The 18,072-nt window shown below is 30.8% G+C and overlaps 1 protein-coding gene across 1 annotated transcript; it reads left to right on the top strand.

The window, feature by feature from the left end:
- Positions 1–5,298: 5,298 nt before the first annotated feature.
- Positions 5,299–10,531, top strand: LOC109811988 (sugar transporter ERD6-like 6). Its single transcript, XM_020375842.3, has 18 exons — positions 5,299–5,646; positions 5,732–5,794; positions 5,915–6,004; positions 6,132–6,191; positions 6,325–6,390; positions 6,475–6,540; positions 6,635–6,710; positions 7,361–7,425; positions 7,510–7,602; positions 7,714–7,794; positions 7,921–8,005; positions 8,416–8,462; positions 8,551–8,613; positions 8,702–8,761; positions 8,864–8,929; positions 9,018–9,077; positions 9,992–10,106; positions 10,187–10,531. Exons 1-18 carry the CDS (start codon positions 5,455–5,457, stop codon positions 10,297–10,299), a joined length of 1,461 nt encoding a protein of 486 aa, XP_020231431.1. The 5' UTR covers positions 5,299–5,454; the 3' UTR covers positions 10,300–10,531.
- The last annotated feature ends 7,541 nt before the right edge of the window (positions 10,532–18,072 follow it).

The raw sequence follows: 18,072 nt of genomic DNA, 5'->3' as shown, positions 1-18,072 counted from the left end.
AAAGTGATATATTTTTTTTTTGAGATATTCATCTATACACTGTCAGTGTAAAATATTTTACATTGGTAACTAATTATATTTTTTAAAATTACTTATTTTATTATTATTTCATTAAATAAACAGTTAACAAGACACTATTAAAAGATATAATTGGTTGCCGGTGTAAAAAAATTTTACACAGTGTATAGGTAATTAACTTTTTTTTATTAGGTATAAAAGTCATATGAGAAATCAGACAATAATAATAGATGAAAATTATATATTTTTTAAATATATTTTTAGCTCTTAAAAATAAATAAGTTTTTATAAAAAAAAATCTTTGTTTTTCATTTTTAAAATCTAAAATAATTATTTTTAGTTTCTAAAATATTATATGATTCTTATTCTTATTAATCATTGATGTATTTATTAAAAAGTTAAGTGACTATTTTGTGTGTTACTTATAACTATTTATGATACCACATTAGTTTGTGATATCTTTATTTTTTATATAATTTTTAAAAAATAGTGACTTTAAATTTTTTAGGAGAAAAATAAAAAAGAATTATCTTATACAGATCAAATTCAAAATCTGCTCATTGTACAAAGACTATAAATATCATTGTATTTATTGTGGTCCTTAATCGAGGAGTAAAGTTCAAATATTTTTTAAGTATGAAGTCATGATTGAAGATATTATCTTTTATTTCTATGAGGGTATTCGGTGGGTGAGAGTTATATTATACATACTCATAAAATAAAAATAAAACAAAATAATAATTTCAAATTTAAGAGAACAAAAAATAAATATTTTTTCAATAACCAAAATCAAAACTTTTTTTATTTATAAAATTAAAAAATATATTTTATATTTTTGTTTTGTTGAATTAATAGATAGAGTAAAATTACCAAATTGTTAGCCCGAGTGGTATTGTATCCTATCTCCTTAAGCAAAGTTAAAATCTTATATATATATATATATATATATATATATATATATATAAATAATGTAATTGAAGGGAAAACTTTACTAAAAAATAATCAATCAAATTTCTTGATAATGATTAGACATTTGAAAAGCTGCTATCAATAATAAGGTTAAAAAAATAGGTACAATAAATAAAAAAAACTTTCAAATTTTTATTTACTAATTAGAAAAGTTAATATTTTATATTCTTACCATTAAAAAAAAAGATTAGGTAGAGTATAACTTGAAGAACAAGTCTTTAAGGTTTTAGTTTTTAAACAGAAAAGTTAATATTTTATATTCTTAAAATGTTAAATACATTTTTATTTAACATTTTTTTATGGAAGGGTTATGTTTATATTAAAAAGAGAGATTTAAATTTTTTTTTGTGAGTTAGATTGTATAATTATTATCTCCATCGTTTGTGAATACTTACAATATGATTTTGTTTGACATAAGCATACAAATATTATTGTCAATATTTCAGAGTTCTTGATTTGTGATTGACAAGTGTATTGCAATAATATTTTTTGAAAGAGTAATGTTGTTGTTCATGAATGGGGAGTCAGACTTAATTCTGGGTTTGTTAAATGAAAAAGTCCTCCAAATTTCATTTTGTATGAAGTTGGTTAAAATTTCATCTAGTAGTCTTTATTTATTTTTATTTATTAATATAACAAGATTAACATCTTTTTATCAAGTATAAAAATATTTTGTTTAAAATTTCAAAATTAGAAAACTAAAAAAATAATCATTATGATAACCAAATCTCTTATTTAGTAAGAGATTTATTATGAAGGGCAGAAGTATCCGAAGTCAATTGTCAAAATGGGAAAAAATCCATAATATGGAAAATTATATTTAATAATCATAGATAATTTATTTTGACTGTTTATGAGAAAACGTTGAGGATATCGATGCAGCATGAGCTATTGACGTGTTTCCATCTCATATGAAATTTTGAATTTCTGGAAGACAGATAGTGATTAAGTCATGACGTGTGACAAATTTAACTAATAAACTAGTAAAAGTTGGTAACATGAGTAATTCAGATAAAAAAAATTGCATCAATAAGCACATGGGTTAAATATTTTTTTATTAATTAAAGTTTATTACAAAATATTAAAAAACCACAGGATTTATTCAATTATTAGTAAAAAAAATAATTATAATCAAAGTTGTCAATACATTGACACATTTTTTTTTAATAAAAAGAGTTTGATGTTCAATTTCTACATTTAAAAGTGGTGGAACAGAAAAACATTTTCAATACTATCGGATAATACATTAAACAATGGTAAAAACATTTCAAACACTATATACGACGTGAATAAATTTATATATAAAATGATAATGGAAAATATAACTTTATTTTTAGAATTTGTGAAACCCTTTCCTTTTCTTTTCTTTCCCAAAAACCCTATCTTCACTCACTTTGACTGATTCACCTTCTTCTTCTCAACTCACTCTCACTCTCTCCTTTCTCCTATTTGCTGATTTATCTCCTTGTGGTGACCTTGGTTTTGAAGGTGCTGATTCAAGTTTGGGGCAGAGCTAGCTGAAGTTGTCTCTTTTCTCCGTTCGTTTTCAAACTCCTTCTTCTTCCCTTCGTCCTCCATTTCCCGAAGCTCGGATCTTTTCCCCGAGGTAAGGGAAGCTAGTTATTTTACTGTGTTTGGCTAGGACTGAGTGTGTATATTCATTTGTTGTTGGATGATTGCTGGCTTTTGAGTAGAGATGGCTGAAAAATGGGATTTGGGGTTTTTCGGAGTTTTGAGAAAAATTTGGGGATCTTCTTATTTTGTTGTTGCATGTGTAAAAAGGTAGTATTTTTGGACTATTGGATGAAAATGTGGTAATTTGAACCGATTGCATGTGGAGTTTTCTGATTATTTTGCAGATTTTTGAAGAGTTTTCGAAAGTATGAGGTTTGCTGCTGAACTCACGCTGAGCGCAGTTCTTCACGCCGGGCGCGTGGCCACCTGAGGGCAGCATTTAGGCAAGCCCGCCGGGCGCAAAGATGTGTGCGCAGGGCGTGCTTGAACATGTTAGCCTCTAGATGGCCCACGCCGGGCGAGGGTTGAACCGCGCTGGGTGCGATGTTAGTTGTGACTCGTTTTTGGGCTTCTGGCATGGCGCTGAGCGCGATTTTGGCCGCGCTGGGCGCGGGGACTCCTTGGAGTCTCTGCCATGGGAGGCGCCGGACACAATTCAAATTGCGCTGGGCACGAGACCAAGGGAGGTCTCTGCCTTCCCCACGCTGGGCGCGGGTTTGGGCACGCCGGGCGCGAGAGACTCCTTGGAGTCTCTGCCTGGCATGCGCTGGCGCAATTATTTACTGCGCCAAGCGCGTGAGAGCTTTGGGCTCTCTGGTTGAGTCCCGCCGGGCGCGGGCATGCTTGCGTCGGGCGCGCTGGCCCCTGGTGCTCTCTGGATGTACTGCGCCGGGCGCAACCATGAGTGCGCCGGGCACATAGATGATAATTCATTATATGTTGTACAATGTTGTTTTATGCTAAGTGGAATTGAGATGGATGAATATGATGTGATGACTAGTAGATAATGTTGTTGCTGATGTTGAGTTGTATCAGTTGTATATTGTTGTAAGTTGATGTGTTGTGTTGTATGTTGATTTTTGATGTTGTAGGCCGCAAGGCTGAGTTGTTGTAGGCCGCAAGGCTGAGTTGTTGTAGGAGATCTCCGAGTTGATATGCGTGACGACGCGTTGTATGCTTATTGATGATTATGCTGTAAAATCGATGGGATGTATGTTGATGAAGTGTTAATAGTTCTAGTTGTTTATATTACTTAAATCTTCCTATATGTTGTTCTTTTTATGCTAGCTTACCCTTTTGTTGTTTTCATGTGGTTGAACTGCAATGATCATACTATATATGAGAGCAGAGCAGGGATAGGTGGTGGCTAGTGGTGAGTCTGTAGCTGGCAGGCGGAGCTGGCTCCTTTTGATGTTTTGTTTGTTTCAGCTACTTGGTATAGTGGCATTGGATGTATTTTTGTATTTGTACACCCTAATTCTAGTCGGATTGGAACATTTGTATATATTTATATTCTAGATCCTATATTTATATACTCGTTCTATTCTGTCTAGTGTTTCCGGTGCACTGTGATTATGAGTGTAGTGGTCAGCCGGGTCGTTACAGAATTGATAAACCCAATACTTTTATTTATGTAAAAAAAAATCCTATTTTTTTTCTTCAAATTTTCTTACTTATTTTGTATGATAAATATTATGTGCTTTTATATTTTTAAGATATTGACTACAATTAATTTTTATTTAATATTTTCTTTATATGAAAACAGAAAAATTTATAATAGATTTTTTTTTTTGTAAATTTTACATTTTTAATAAAATTTAAAAAATAAACTGCTATTTTATCCCTCACTTTTTAGAACATTGTCATCCTAGTCCGTAATATTAAAAAAAAAAAAAAGCAAATAAATTCATGACTTTTACTATTGTTACTGACTTTTATAACTATCATCATTTAAGTTCTTGACATATATAAATTTATCAAGATTATAGTCTTTGACTTTCGTAAAAAAGAAAATTCATCTAGATCACAACAAAAGCCTATATGACTAACCAATAAAAAGTAAAAGATGTATTTACTATATTTTTAGAGTAAAGATTTGTAGATATAGCTTATACCAAATTTTATATTTTAATAATTTTTTACTAAAATAAATTTAATTAATTTAACAATTGAATTATATGATATAATATTTAACATCATGTACATGAAATTTTATATATTTTAATTTTTTTTATATATTATTTAAAAAGAATATTTATACATATTTTAAATATTATATTATATATTAAAATAAGATAATGAGATAAAATATTAAATAATTTTAAAAATATTTAAATTTTAATATACATAATTTTGAATATAATATTATATAATTTAATAATTTAATCAATTAATTTGTATTATATAAAAATTATTAAAAATATAAGATTTGATAAAAATTATTAAAAATACCTCATATTTTTAATAAAACAATCAATAAGAACTAACGTAAAACTACTAAGATTAGCTTAATGATTAGGACACATACTCCAATAATTGAGAGACTTTTTGAATAATAATTAAAAATAAAACATTTAAGATTTAGGTTCAAAATAAATAATATATCATAACCATAACATAAAAGAAAAAATATCAACTTATAAAACACACGCATTTTTCAATAAAATAAAATAATCCATCAATATCTATTTAAATTTTAATTAATGATAGAAGATCTAATAAAAAGAGTTTCTTGATACCATTTTCTATTTTTGTAAAATCCACAATATTCTCTTTCTCATGTTCATCATCAAACTTTAATGCCAACTCATTGGTGATTCATTATAACATATATCATGTCATCCACTTCCCCTGATGTGTAGATGTGTGTGTTAGAGGGAAGGAAGAGGTTGACATTAACAAATCATAACATAACATAGCATTAGCAGAAGAAGAGACACAAAGAAAGAAAAGATGAGTTTGAGGGAAGAGAATGAAGAGGGAAGGGATCTGAAGAAGCCATTTCTTCACACAGGAAGTTGGTATCGTATGAGTGGGAGGCAATCCAGTGTGTTCGGTTCCACCCAGGCCATGCGTGACACCTCCATCTCTGTCTTTGCTTGTGTTCTTATCGTTGCTTTGGGTCCAATTCAGTTTGGTTTCACTGTAAGAAATGAAAAACACTTTTTTCTTGCAAAGTCAATGGCAAAAGCAACACTAACTATCCATGATTTTGATTATTTTGTTGCAGGCTGGTTACACATCACCTACCCAATCTGCTATTATCACTGATCTTGGCCTCTCAGTTTCTGAGGTGTGTATGACTCATGAAAGAGAAGCTGAGAATGAGTTTATGTTAATTTGTTTGGTTTGTTCAATTTTGACTCCTTCTTTTGTTGTGTGTGTTTCACAACTTGATTGTTTGGTTGGGCAGTTTTCTTTATTTGGTTCTTTGTCCAATGTGGGTGCCATGGTTGGAGCAATAGCTAGTGGCCAGATTGCTGAGTATATAGGGCGTAAAGGGGTACCCTTTTTCTCTTTTTCCTTGTGTGTACAATTATGATTTTCCTTTTATTTCAATTTTTGATTTTGAGGGATAAGTCTAACTCAATGGTCAACGGGCACTTTCAATTTCTTGTCTGCAATTGCAGTCTTTGATGATTGCATCCGTTCCAAATATTATTGGTTGGCTGGCTATCTCATTTGCAAAAGTAAGTTTGAATAATCTTATATTTCATTTTCCCATCATTGTGAATGATATAACCAGTAGGATAAGGCTTTTTTGTTGTTAAATTTCGGTTATGATCCTGAGCTTGTCTTGTTGACATGTTCTTCATCTTTCAGGATACTTCTTTTCTTTATATGGGAAGATTGTTGGAAGGGTTTGGCGTAGGGATAATATCTTACACGGTAATTTTAAAATGTTTTTGCTTTTGTTAGTGTGGATTATGTTGTGGGGTAGTATTATTGAGCGTTTAAACTTCAAATTCACAGGTGCCGGTATACATAGCTGAGATATCACCTCCAAACTTGAGGGGGGGTTTGGTTTCAGTTAACCAGGTTGGTTGATACCACCAAGATTGATGATTTAATGCTAGATATTAACAGTTTTAACATTTCCTAAACTAGTGATCTATATTTCTTTTCTGCATAGCTCTCTGTCACCATTGGAATTATGCTGGCATATCTGCTTGGGATTTTTGTTCAATGGAGAATCCTTGCAATTTTAGGTAATTCTCTTTAAGACTTGGCAACTTAGTAAATTACTCCATGCCTTCAAATGAATGGATTTATATTTCTTGTTATTATCAAATGTCATAACACTAGATCTGGAGATTTTTAGTTGTAATTGATTAGAGATATGACCAATGGTAATCTTTACCTTACAAGTTGATTTTAAGGTTGAGTCTGACTAGAAGTCTAGCTTTTAGAATGGTACTAGATTCTATCCTAGATTTGTATGTGCCCACCTGCATTTGTCCATGCTTCGTAAGAGAGTGTGTTGAGATTCCACATTGACCATAAATATGACCAATGTAGTCTTTATGATAAAACAAGACAATTTTCACCTTACAAACCTTAACTCAATTTGGTTATAACTAAACCACAATCACAATGTGTGAGGGGGTGTTGGTATTCGGCCACCTGCATTTGTCCATGCTTCATGTGTGGGGGGTTTTGAGATGTCACATTGACTATATATTTAGTCCTTATAATAAAGCTAGCCTTGACCTTAAAAACCAATTTTTTGATATTGAGTTAGACCTTGAGTTAAAACCTTCCCAACAAGTCCACTGCTTTCAGATCAACTGATGAATAAAGAATTACATTTTTGATTTGTTGACCTTGATTAAGCACCTTCATGTACTTACTCTTGCAGGAATTTTACCCTGTACATTATTGATACCTGGCCTGTTTTTCATTCCCGAGTCTCCCAGATGGCTGGTAAGCTTTGTGAATCAGTATTCTTGAGTGTCATTGAAGATGTGTTGATAGTTTCTAAAAGTGAATTTGCTTTGCTCTATATAGGCAAAAATGGGAATGACAGAAGAATCTGAAACTTCCTTGCAAGTACTCCGAGGCTTTGATACTGATATTTCTGTTGAAATGAATGAAATTAAGGTAATAAGCATTCCATCAGTTTTGTTCCAGTGCATGACCCTCATATTTCCTATATTTTTATTACCATTTAATGTATCATAAAATTGACTTTTTATGAGTCATTTTATTCAGAGGGCTTCTGCTTCGACAAGCAGGAGAACTACAATTCGATTTGCAGAATTCAAACAAAGAAGATATTGGCTTCCCTTAATGGTATTTCTTATATATTATCTAGACTCTTTAGTTTCAAAATTTCGTCCGCCTTATGAAGTTGGATTGCATAACAAATTAACGATGATCATTAGAGGCTAACCATTTTTACTAACTCGTATCCTGTAGATTGGAATTGGACTGCTTATCCTGCAACAGCTTTCTGGAATTAATGGTGTTCTTTTTTATTCCAGTACCATCTTTCAAACTGCTGGTATGATATGCTGATTTCTTTTAAATATTCTGAAGTAACGTACTAGGAGCAATATTAGGGAACATTTTGGCTAGAGTTGATATCTCATGTTTACATGATTTTCTATAACACTCTTTTCTATCAGAACCATGAATTATAATTATTAAAGAGAAGAATTCAAATATCGGAAAAATAGCCAAAAATTGTATGGTAAGGAATAATCACCTTAATGATCAGAATATTCTTTAATTGGATCATTCAAAGAACCTAGCTTATTTCCCCTGATAATTTCTTAGGATATTCTCATGTTAGTTATTGATATTATCTTACACACATAAAAAGGCATGTGTTTAGATTGGATTATGCTTCAGTTTTCAATCTGCTATACATAAAATTATCCTTTATTCTCATCATTTCAACACATTAATCAGGAATCAGTTCGAGTGACGCAGCAACATTTGGAGTTGGTGCTGTTCAGGTTTAGCTGAGATGAAATTTGTTAATATCTCTTTTTTCATTCCAATATTTTCAAATCATAACCTGACAAATACATACATGTCATTCAGGTTCTTGCCACCAGTTTAACTTTGTGGTTAGCTGACAAATCTGGTCGCCGGCTTCTCCTTATTGTAAGTCTGATCTTCTCTACCATGTTTAATTATATGTGACTATCTGTTTGGAGGTTTAGAAAGAGAATGGTCATATCTTCCATTTCAGGTCTCTGCAACTGCGATGACATTTAGTCTCTTAGTTGTTGCAATCTCATTCTACATAAAGGTAATAATATGTTTTATTTTTTTTGCTAATATTCACATCATACTGTTCAATCAAATGCATGTGATAGTTAGCCATTTATGTTTTCCTGAAATTTTCTCCCAGGCTAGTATATCAGAAACTTCTTCCTTGTATGGAATATTGGGCATCTTGTCGGTGGTTGGAGTGGTGGTATGTGAATACATCTAAATTCATCATACAAATACTGTTTTTGAATGCTTGTTCCCTAATTTGCATTTTAAACTTCCAATTCTTTCAGGCTATGGTTATTGCATTCTCTCTGGGAATGGGAGCTATGCCATGGATCATAATGTCTGAGGTACCATTTTTGTGGTTTTACATTTTAGCCTTTTAATCCCCAAAGAACAACAATGATACATGTGACAATCTTATCGGAAAAATAGTTAAGGATTTGTTGATATACTTGTTTACAATAGAGCATTATGGTGTCATTTGATTCATGTAGCCAACCTCACCTAATGGATAAAGGCTTGGTTGCTGTTACTCATCTTTACTCTTCTGCCCCTTTAGAAAGACAAATGTCTAGGTGGCTAGTTTATTTCACCCTCTCCCCTTCCCAAAGCGATTTTCGCTCACCTATCAAGTTGTTATCAGTAGGAGTAACAAAGTTAGAATTTCTGACAACCTGAAAACAAATACGCTATTTGGTACAAAAAATAAAAGAAACATACATTTTAGTGTTTGTTTTAACATGCTACAAGTCCAAATTGTACTTATACTAGGTACAGAAGTTTCGAGATGACATATTACCAACTTTAAGATGCATCAATGCTGCAAAATCACATTTTTTTTGTAGATCGTGTATTTCACAAAAGAAAAATGCTTGTATGAATGAATATAACTGTCATGCTTTATGTCGGAAATCCTACATCGGCCGATGATGAGGTCAAATTAGTATATATAATATAAGTGAAAAAGAATATTTATCTTACAAGTCAGTTTTGTAAGATTAAGCATAAATGCCATGTTTTAAGTTGGTATCAGTCTATCCCAACGATTATTGTGGTGTCTATCCGGGCGGCTTGTAATTGGACCATTATCGGATCACCAGCAAATGTATCTGACATTCTTAAGAATTTATTCAAGTTTTTCTTGTGCTGGACATTCTACTTCTGAAATGGAGCATTGAATGATTGCATTTGCATGTAACACAAAATTGGTTGCATTTGAAATCATAGTCAAAGTTAATGTGTTGAATATTGCACATGACAGATTCTTCCAATAAACATTAAAGGCCTTGCGGGGAGTTTTGCAACACTTGCCAACTGGTTCTTTTCCTGGTTGGTTACATTGACAGCAAATTTGCTCTTGGACTGGAGCTCTGGAGGTTTGTGTGCATTGCCTATATATTTTCCTCTTAATATTTTTGTTAATTTCGGTTAACCAGAAGCTACCTTTGTTCTTCAGGTACCTTCACCATATATGCAGTAGTATGTGCCTTTACTGTAGTATTTGTTACCATTTGGGTCCCTGAGACAAAGGGAAAATCTATTGAAGAAATCCAATTGTCTTTCAGATGAAGTTTCTGCTGCTAGCACTTTTCTCTTCTTTTCATAAGCGGTTTTTGAGTTTCAATTGTAATATTGGTGGGGTTATTGTGGGATGCAAGGATTCATTTGATCCTTTGCTTGTAAGTGGCGAATCCTTGGAGGTTTTTGTATGCATTAACATTCACTCTGACCAGTGCTCCTGTATGGACCTTGTAATTGTTCCTCATTAATTTAATTCATTTTTATGTTTTTTTTTTTTTTTTACAGTATTTTTGTGTTCTTTTAGTTTGTTAAAAATGGAAACCAAATCAGTATAATTATTTATACAGTATCTGTTTGGGTTTTCATGCATTATCCATAACTATATCTAAAGAAGATATCGCTAAGGTGTTCACTTTTTGAAAGATAACTATATTTTTATATTGTATTTTAACTTTTATTTCCATCAATATATAAGAAGGAAATAGGAAAAAAAAATGTATATACTGCAAACTAATAACTGTTCTCCCTAATAATTTATATAAAATGATTCTGTATCTATATCCCTTCATTACATCAATGGATGATTGCGGCAAGTGGAAATTGTATTATAGTGAATTGGAGCCAATTAAAAAAGATGTACCTAGCTCCTACCTAGGTAAAATTTTTCTCCTTTCAAAGGCTGTTTCAAGTCATGTTTCTTTGTTTGTGGTTGTTATTACAAGTAAAACCACCAGTAATAATATAACAATATGAACTCTTTATTTGGTCGGGTGAATATATTTATCTATCTTTATATATAAAAATTGAGTTACATTCTATTACATTGACATATTATTATAAAACTAATTTTACATATTGTCATGTTAGCATATTTTTTTATGTGGTAAATTTTCTAAATTTTTATTTTCTATCATATCTTTTATTTTTATATATTACATCTTTTCACATTCTATTTAATCTAACTCTCATTTTTTTATTGTCTAATTTTTCTTCCTTTTCTCCTTTATCTTTTATATTACATATTTACATTTAATCTAATTTATCTATCATCCTCTTTGTTTATTTTTCATTTCACATGACAATCTTTGTCAAAAATGAAATATACTACTTTTTTTCCTTTTTTTTCTCCTCTCATTTCTCTACTATCTAATCTTTATTTCATCATGGTACTACTTTTTTCTCTCTTCCTTTTTTTCTTCTCTATTTTTTATATTATATATTTATGTTCTATCTAATCTATTTTTTCTTTGTTTAATTTTCGTCTGACATGATAATCTTTGTCAGAAATGAAATGTACTACTTTTTCTTCCTTTTTTTTTCTCCTCAACTCTCGATATTACATATTTATATTTTATCTAATTTATTTCCTATTCTCAATTTTTCATACATTTAATCTATAATATTATTTTTATGGTCCTTCTATATAGCTTTAAATTGTATTTAATTAGTAAATTAGTAATTATATAAATAATCATATTAATTAATAATTAAAATATTTAATTAAATTAAATTTTTTTTTATAAAAAATAATAACATTTTTTTCGTGAAAACTATAATGTGTGATAATTTAAAATTACGTTTAATATGTAATTATATATGAATTAATGATTTTATTAATTAAGAGATTAAATTTTCAGTTATAAACAAATTAATTTTAATTATAAATAAAATGAAACAATATTAATTGATATTAATTGTAGATTAAAATATTTCACCATTAATTTAATATTTAAGAAATTTAATTTTATTAAATTCTCTGTTTCAAAAAAATAATAAATATTATAGTAATTAATATTGATATTAATATTAATTATAAATTATTATTAAAAAATTGATTTTTCCAAAACCTAATAATTATTATTAATTGAAATTTATGCTCATTAATAAGAAAAATAATAAATTTTTTATTAATATTAATTTTAAACAATAGTAATTTTTTTTGGCAAACCTACCACCAATTAGATTACATATTTCAAAATAATGAATATATGTATATTCTTTCTTATCAATTTATCAATTTGATAAAATATTGAAATAGACTATTTTATAATTTAGTTATAAAAAATATTTATCTGAATATATTACCTTTAATTATGAAGTTTTTAAAAGATTATTTATTTGAATCTTATATTTTTGAATTTGAATTTGAATCTAAAAAAAATATAAAGGATGAAATATTATATAAATATAAATATAAAAAATATTTATATTAATATTTTTTTCTTTACAAATCCTATTACAAATAAGAATAAATTTATTTGTTGTAAAAAAATTAATAACAAACTTATATTACATAATTAAAAAAATTATATATAAAATTTATATATTAACTAACAAAATAATATTTTTTAAATTTAAATAATTTCTTTTTTATTTGTGTATCGCGCTGGCTATCGGTCTATGTCTAGTTAGAGTATATTTAAGGAAAGAAGAAGAAAAGATTAGAGAGTAATTAAGAATATCTCTTCGCTTATGAGCCTGGAATTAAGTGTAATTATGAAAATAAATTGAGTTCTACACGGTAAATGAATATCCTAAAAATGAGGAGGTTATCATGAATTTTCTAATAAAATATAATATTATCCTTTTGTCTCTTTGATTATGTTGTTTGACATTATATATATATATATATATATATATATATATATATATATATATATATATATATATATATATATAATTATGAAAAGTGTCTTAATTGATTGTCCAGATTTCATATTGTATTATGGTTGATATTATAAGTATTAAAAAATTATTAGATAATGTGAATAATCAATTTTATCCGGACTCACAAAATTAATGAAATGGACATCTACTATGAAGAAGAGGAGCTCTCAAAGTATGGAGGTGACAACAAGGAAGTTTAAAGCAAAAAAAAAATGTTAAGTAGACCAGAACGGGCTCTTCCAAATTCGGAACGGGCCGTTCCTAGTTACAAAAAAGCACAGCAATCCTAATTGAGAACGGGCCGTTCCAAAATGGGAACGGCCGTTCCAAGTCAATTAAAAGGCCTAAATTTCCTTATCTGGAACGGACCGTTCCGAATTTCAGAATGGCCCGTTTCGATTTTAGAACGGGCCGTTTTGAATTTAGAACGGGCCGTTCCAGATTCACATTTAACACATAACGTCCATTTTCAGAACGGGCCGTTTCGATTTTGGAACGGGACGTTCTGGTCAGGTCTGACGTCTATAAATAGACGTCTGGGGCACAGTTTTCAGGACTCGGAAAAATTTCGTCCAATACTCTTTAGAGCTCAAATTTTTTTCCTCTCTCTCCCTCCTCTCTTTTGTATTTCTTGAGATCTGTGAGGCACCTCTGTAGTGTGAAAGGTAGCCAAAAAGCACCTTCTTGATCATCATATTCGAAGATTCAACTCATTCGGTATCATTTCTTTTCTTAACTTTTTTTTTCTTCTTTCTTTTATTTATTTGTTTATTTTATTTGTTTATTTTTTTTATTGTTTATTTATTTATTTATTTTTGTTTATTGTTTGTACATAGTGAATATGATTTGTTGCCTTTCAGATTATTATTTATAAAAATATTTAATATACGACCAATAATAATGTTAATTGAATAACATTTTTATCTTTAACATTATTAGGTCCTGGAAGTATAATGACTAGTCATTTGCTAGCTTAAACTCTCCTTAACAATTTTTTTTATTTATAAAGATATGTTGCAACCAATAACATTAATTAAGGAGCACTTCTACCCTTTAATATCATGTAAATCATAAAAGTTAATAGAATAATTATTCATTGTCCTAAGCTTTAAGCATAATTTCGTATCAACAAATAAAAATTAATAACATTGACTGAATAGCAATTCTATCTTTCATGTTATTGAAAGGGTTTATTGATTAGTCATTTGCTAACCCAAATCCCTATAATTTTCTAATATAAAATAAAAAAGAAGCATCTCACATACATTTCTGAGGAGTAAATTTAATGTTTATAAATTTATATAATTTTGCGCGCTTAATTAAAGTTACTATTTTTACCGGCGTCGTAGGGTGCTAATACCTTCCCTACACGTAATTGACTCCCGAACCCAACTTTGATTTTAAAGATTATCTTTTAAAGGGTTTTCCAATGTTTTTCCCTTAAAATAAAATATTGGTGGCGGCTCCATTGAAAAATAAATGTTAGCGTCATCCCGTCGTGATCCTGGTTACGACAGATGGCGACTCCACTAGGGACATTTGAGAGTCAGGCCTTATTAAATTAATTGCGCAAAATTATGATTTTATAAATATTAATTTTTTTTCCTTTTATTTTTGTTTTGTTTATTTATTTATTTATTGTTTTATTATTATTATTTTTTTGTGCTATGCATGTTTTGTTTAGATTTAAGTTTAAATTAGAGTTTTATTTATTTTATTTGCATGACTGTTTATTACCCCACACATCCACTAACACTTGTACCTCACACACTTTGGGCTCTATACCCGAGCCTGTGCGAACCTAAGAAGAGAAGGTGGCTTGATGACTATTATTGAGGGGCTTGATGCTCACTTGACCGTTGTTGAGTCATTGCTCAGGTTGTTACTAGTAGCATGGTTTAATCATATTGAGAGGGTATGTTCCCTACTTGTGATTGATTCATGCGCTAGGTCCTTATTTATATGATAAGGGCAACCTGGGGACCAATAAATCTTGAGGAGTTTTTAGATCCACCCACAAAACTATGCACTAATAGGTGGACTTAATGACCTTCCAAAGTAGGGTGTTAACCTTAGAAATTTCCTACTCTAGGTTTACCGTAATAGGTCACATTGTACTATTCTCTATCCCTCTTCTTATATATATTCACTACCAGGTCATGGAGGACCGACAATTAATTCTGTTGAGGAGAGTAGATGGGGTTCCTCTCAGTGATCTGTGAGAAAGATTTTGGTGTAATGGGTTTGAGTTTCCAAACTCAATAGTTGTTGTTGAGCAAGACTCTTGCGAGAATGAACATGTTAGTCGGGTTCACGCTTGTCCACCGAACGTGAAGCTTAATAATTGGGAGATTGTCGAGTTGTTTGTGGTTTTTTTTTCAAATTTAAAGTAATTTTCTTGTAATGCTAGTCTTATTGCTCTGCCTAAGGCTTTAAGATTTATTTATTTGAATAAGGGCTCATGTATTTCCTTTTAAATATTAAATAAAATGCATTCATTCTTCTTTCATCTCTTACCCTTTCCTTTCTCCTTAATCTCAAAAATGCATTCATTCATTTTTCACCTCTTACCTTTTCCTTTCTCCTTAATATTTTTATCAATCTTATCCTAACTTTAAAGAATGCAAAAAAATGCGCTTGAAAGTGATAATGCTAGTGTTGCATCAAATAATTTTGATTGTGCAGTTAATCAGACTTGTGAGGAAATGGAAAATGATTGCTTTAAATACTAGATGTATGCTAATAACATCAATGCTTTGCCAACTTTTCTTAATGTTTTGTCACCACCTTGGCCATTTTCAATGTGAGGAATGGATGTTATTGGCCCTATTGAGCCGAAAGCGTCAAATAGACATCGCTTCATTTTGGTTGCTATTGACTATTTCACCAAATGGGTTGGTTGAAGCCGCTTCATATGCCCATGTGACTCGAAATGTGGTTGCAAAGTTCATCAAAAGGGAATTTATTTGTCGTTACGGTATGCCAAGTAGAATCATCACTGATAATAGAACCAACTTGAACAACAAGATGATGACAGAATTATGCGTTGACTTCAAAATTCAGCACCATAACTCTTTCCCATACCGCCCAAAGATGAACGGGGCAGTTGAAGTAGCAAACAAGAACATCAAGAAGATCATTCAGAAAATGGTGGTGACATACAAAAGTTGGCATGAGATGCTTCCATTTGCTTCACATGGATATCGTACCTCAGTTCGAACTTCAATTGGGGCAACCCCATTTTCCTTAGTTTATGAAATGGAAGCAGTCTTTCCAATTGATGTTGAAATTTCATCTTTGAGAGTATTAACGGAAGCCAAATTAGGAGAAGCAGAACGGGTCCAAACCCATTTGGATCAACTAAATCTCATTGAGGAGAAAGGTTGAATGCAATTTTTCATGGCCAATTATACAATATACAAAGAAAAAACGCTCACTAGATTGAAAACCCAAAAGGGCAATCTAGGCAAAAGTTAGAGTGACCCGCTAAATTGAAACTTGAAAGAACAATCTAGGCAAAAATTAGGGTCAACAACAAAAAAAAGAAGGCTCGCTAGATTGAAAACCGGAAAGGACGATCTAGGCAAAAGTTAGGGCGGCCCGCTAGGTTGAAAACTCAAAAGAGCAATCTAGACAAAAATTAGGGTAAAAAAAAACACAAAAAAAGAGCTGGTTAGATTGAAAACTTGAAAAGACGACCTAAGCAAATTCAGAGCGACATGCTAGGTTGAAAACCCGAAAAAGCAATCTAGTAGATAAGTATCATGCAAATTTTTGAGGTATCGATTGGGGCAAGCCATGGCAGAGCTGAAAACTGGGGCAAAATGCATTAAATTATCCTCTAAAGTTTATTGACGAGCAATCAAGATTATTGAACTGCAGTATTAACATTGTTCATCTGGAAAGTGTCACTCACATAAAAGTTACCTCATATTGCTACCATTGTACATATTTGTCATTCTTGTCATACAATGACTTCTTTTGTAAACACATTCTTACTCTCTTAAATAAGATTATCCTACCTCTTTGTTGCCAATTCCTTTTGCATTTTATGATAATATACTGAAAAGAAATGCATGTTACATCTAAAAAAGGAAAATTCAAGGCATTATAAATTATTTTTATGAGTTTTAAAATCCACAGTATGCTTGATAATTTCTTGATGAATGTTACAAAGCGCAACCAACAGTATAACGCTTTTCAACTCATAAGTGCTTACAACAGCTTAAGGGTAACCCAAGAGAATAACCGACTATCATTCAAGTCAAAGAGCGTTCGAAGGCCTCACTCATCCATAATCCTTGGCTGTGTGTCACGATGAGGAATCTCTGAAAAATAAAGCAAAAGCAAAAACAAAAAGGGAAATAAACAAATGTTTAAGTCTTTAATGTTGTGTCTCATAACATTTTGCATCATATCACCATTGCATCACATTTCATTTGCATCTCTTGCTTCCTAGAACTTATGACGTAGAGTTTTTAGGCTAAGCACCTATTTCACATTTGAATTTCTATTTAAGTCCAGTACTTACCTGGCACAAGTTACAATTTCTTTTGTATAAGCCCAGTGACACAAGTTACATTTTCTTTTGTATAAGCCCAATATCTACCTGGCATAAGTTGCATTTTCTGACACCAGTTATATTTTTATTTTAAAGCCAAGTATCTGCCTGGCACCAGTTATATTTTTCTTTTAAGGCCCAGTATCTGCCTGGCACCAGTTATATTTTTCTTTTTAAAGCCCAGTATCTGCCTGACACCAATTATATTTTTCTTTTAAAGCCCAGTATCTGCCTGGCACCAGTTATATTTTTCTTTTAAAGCCCAGTATCTGCCTGGCACCAGTTATATTTTTCTTTTAAAGCCCAGTATCTACTTGGCACAAGTTACATTTTTCTTTTGTATAAGCCTAGTATCTACCTAGCACGAGTTACATTTTTCTTTTGTATAAGTCCAATACTTACCTGGAAAAAGTTACAATTTCTTTTGTATGAGCCCAGTATTTACCTGGTGCGACCCATCGACTAATCTAGCAAAAGCATTTGGTCGATCCAATATCAACATTATAGCAATCCATCACCAGCATTTGATTGAATTGGCACCAACAATCGGTCGATACAACACAAGCATTCGACCACTCCAGCATTAGCATTCA

Source organism: Cajanus cajan, chromosome 9, assembly GCF_000230855.2.
Source record: "Cajanus cajan strain Asha chromosome 9, NIPB_CcT2T_4, whole genome shotgun sequence".
Lineage (NCBI taxonomy): Eukaryota > Viridiplantae > Streptophyta > Magnoliopsida > Fabales > Fabaceae > Cajanus > Cajanus cajan.
This window is presented reverse-complemented; position numbering and strand designations above follow the sequence as displayed.

Bases quoted from the DNA above. Each gene is read 5' to 3' on its own strand.
- LOC109811988 (XM_020375842.3), top strand. From the start codon at position 5,455: ATGAGTTTGAGGGAAGAGAATGAAGAGGGAAGGGATCTGAAGAAGCCA. The intron at 6,005-6,131 runs GTACCCTTTTTC...CTGCAATTGCAG, and splicing joins AGTATATAGGGCGTAAAGGG to TCTTTGATGATTGCATCCGT. The intron at 8,930-9,017 runs GTATGTGAATAC...CAATTCTTTCAG, and splicing joins TGTCGGTGGTTGGAGTGGTG to GCTATGGTTATTGCATTCTC.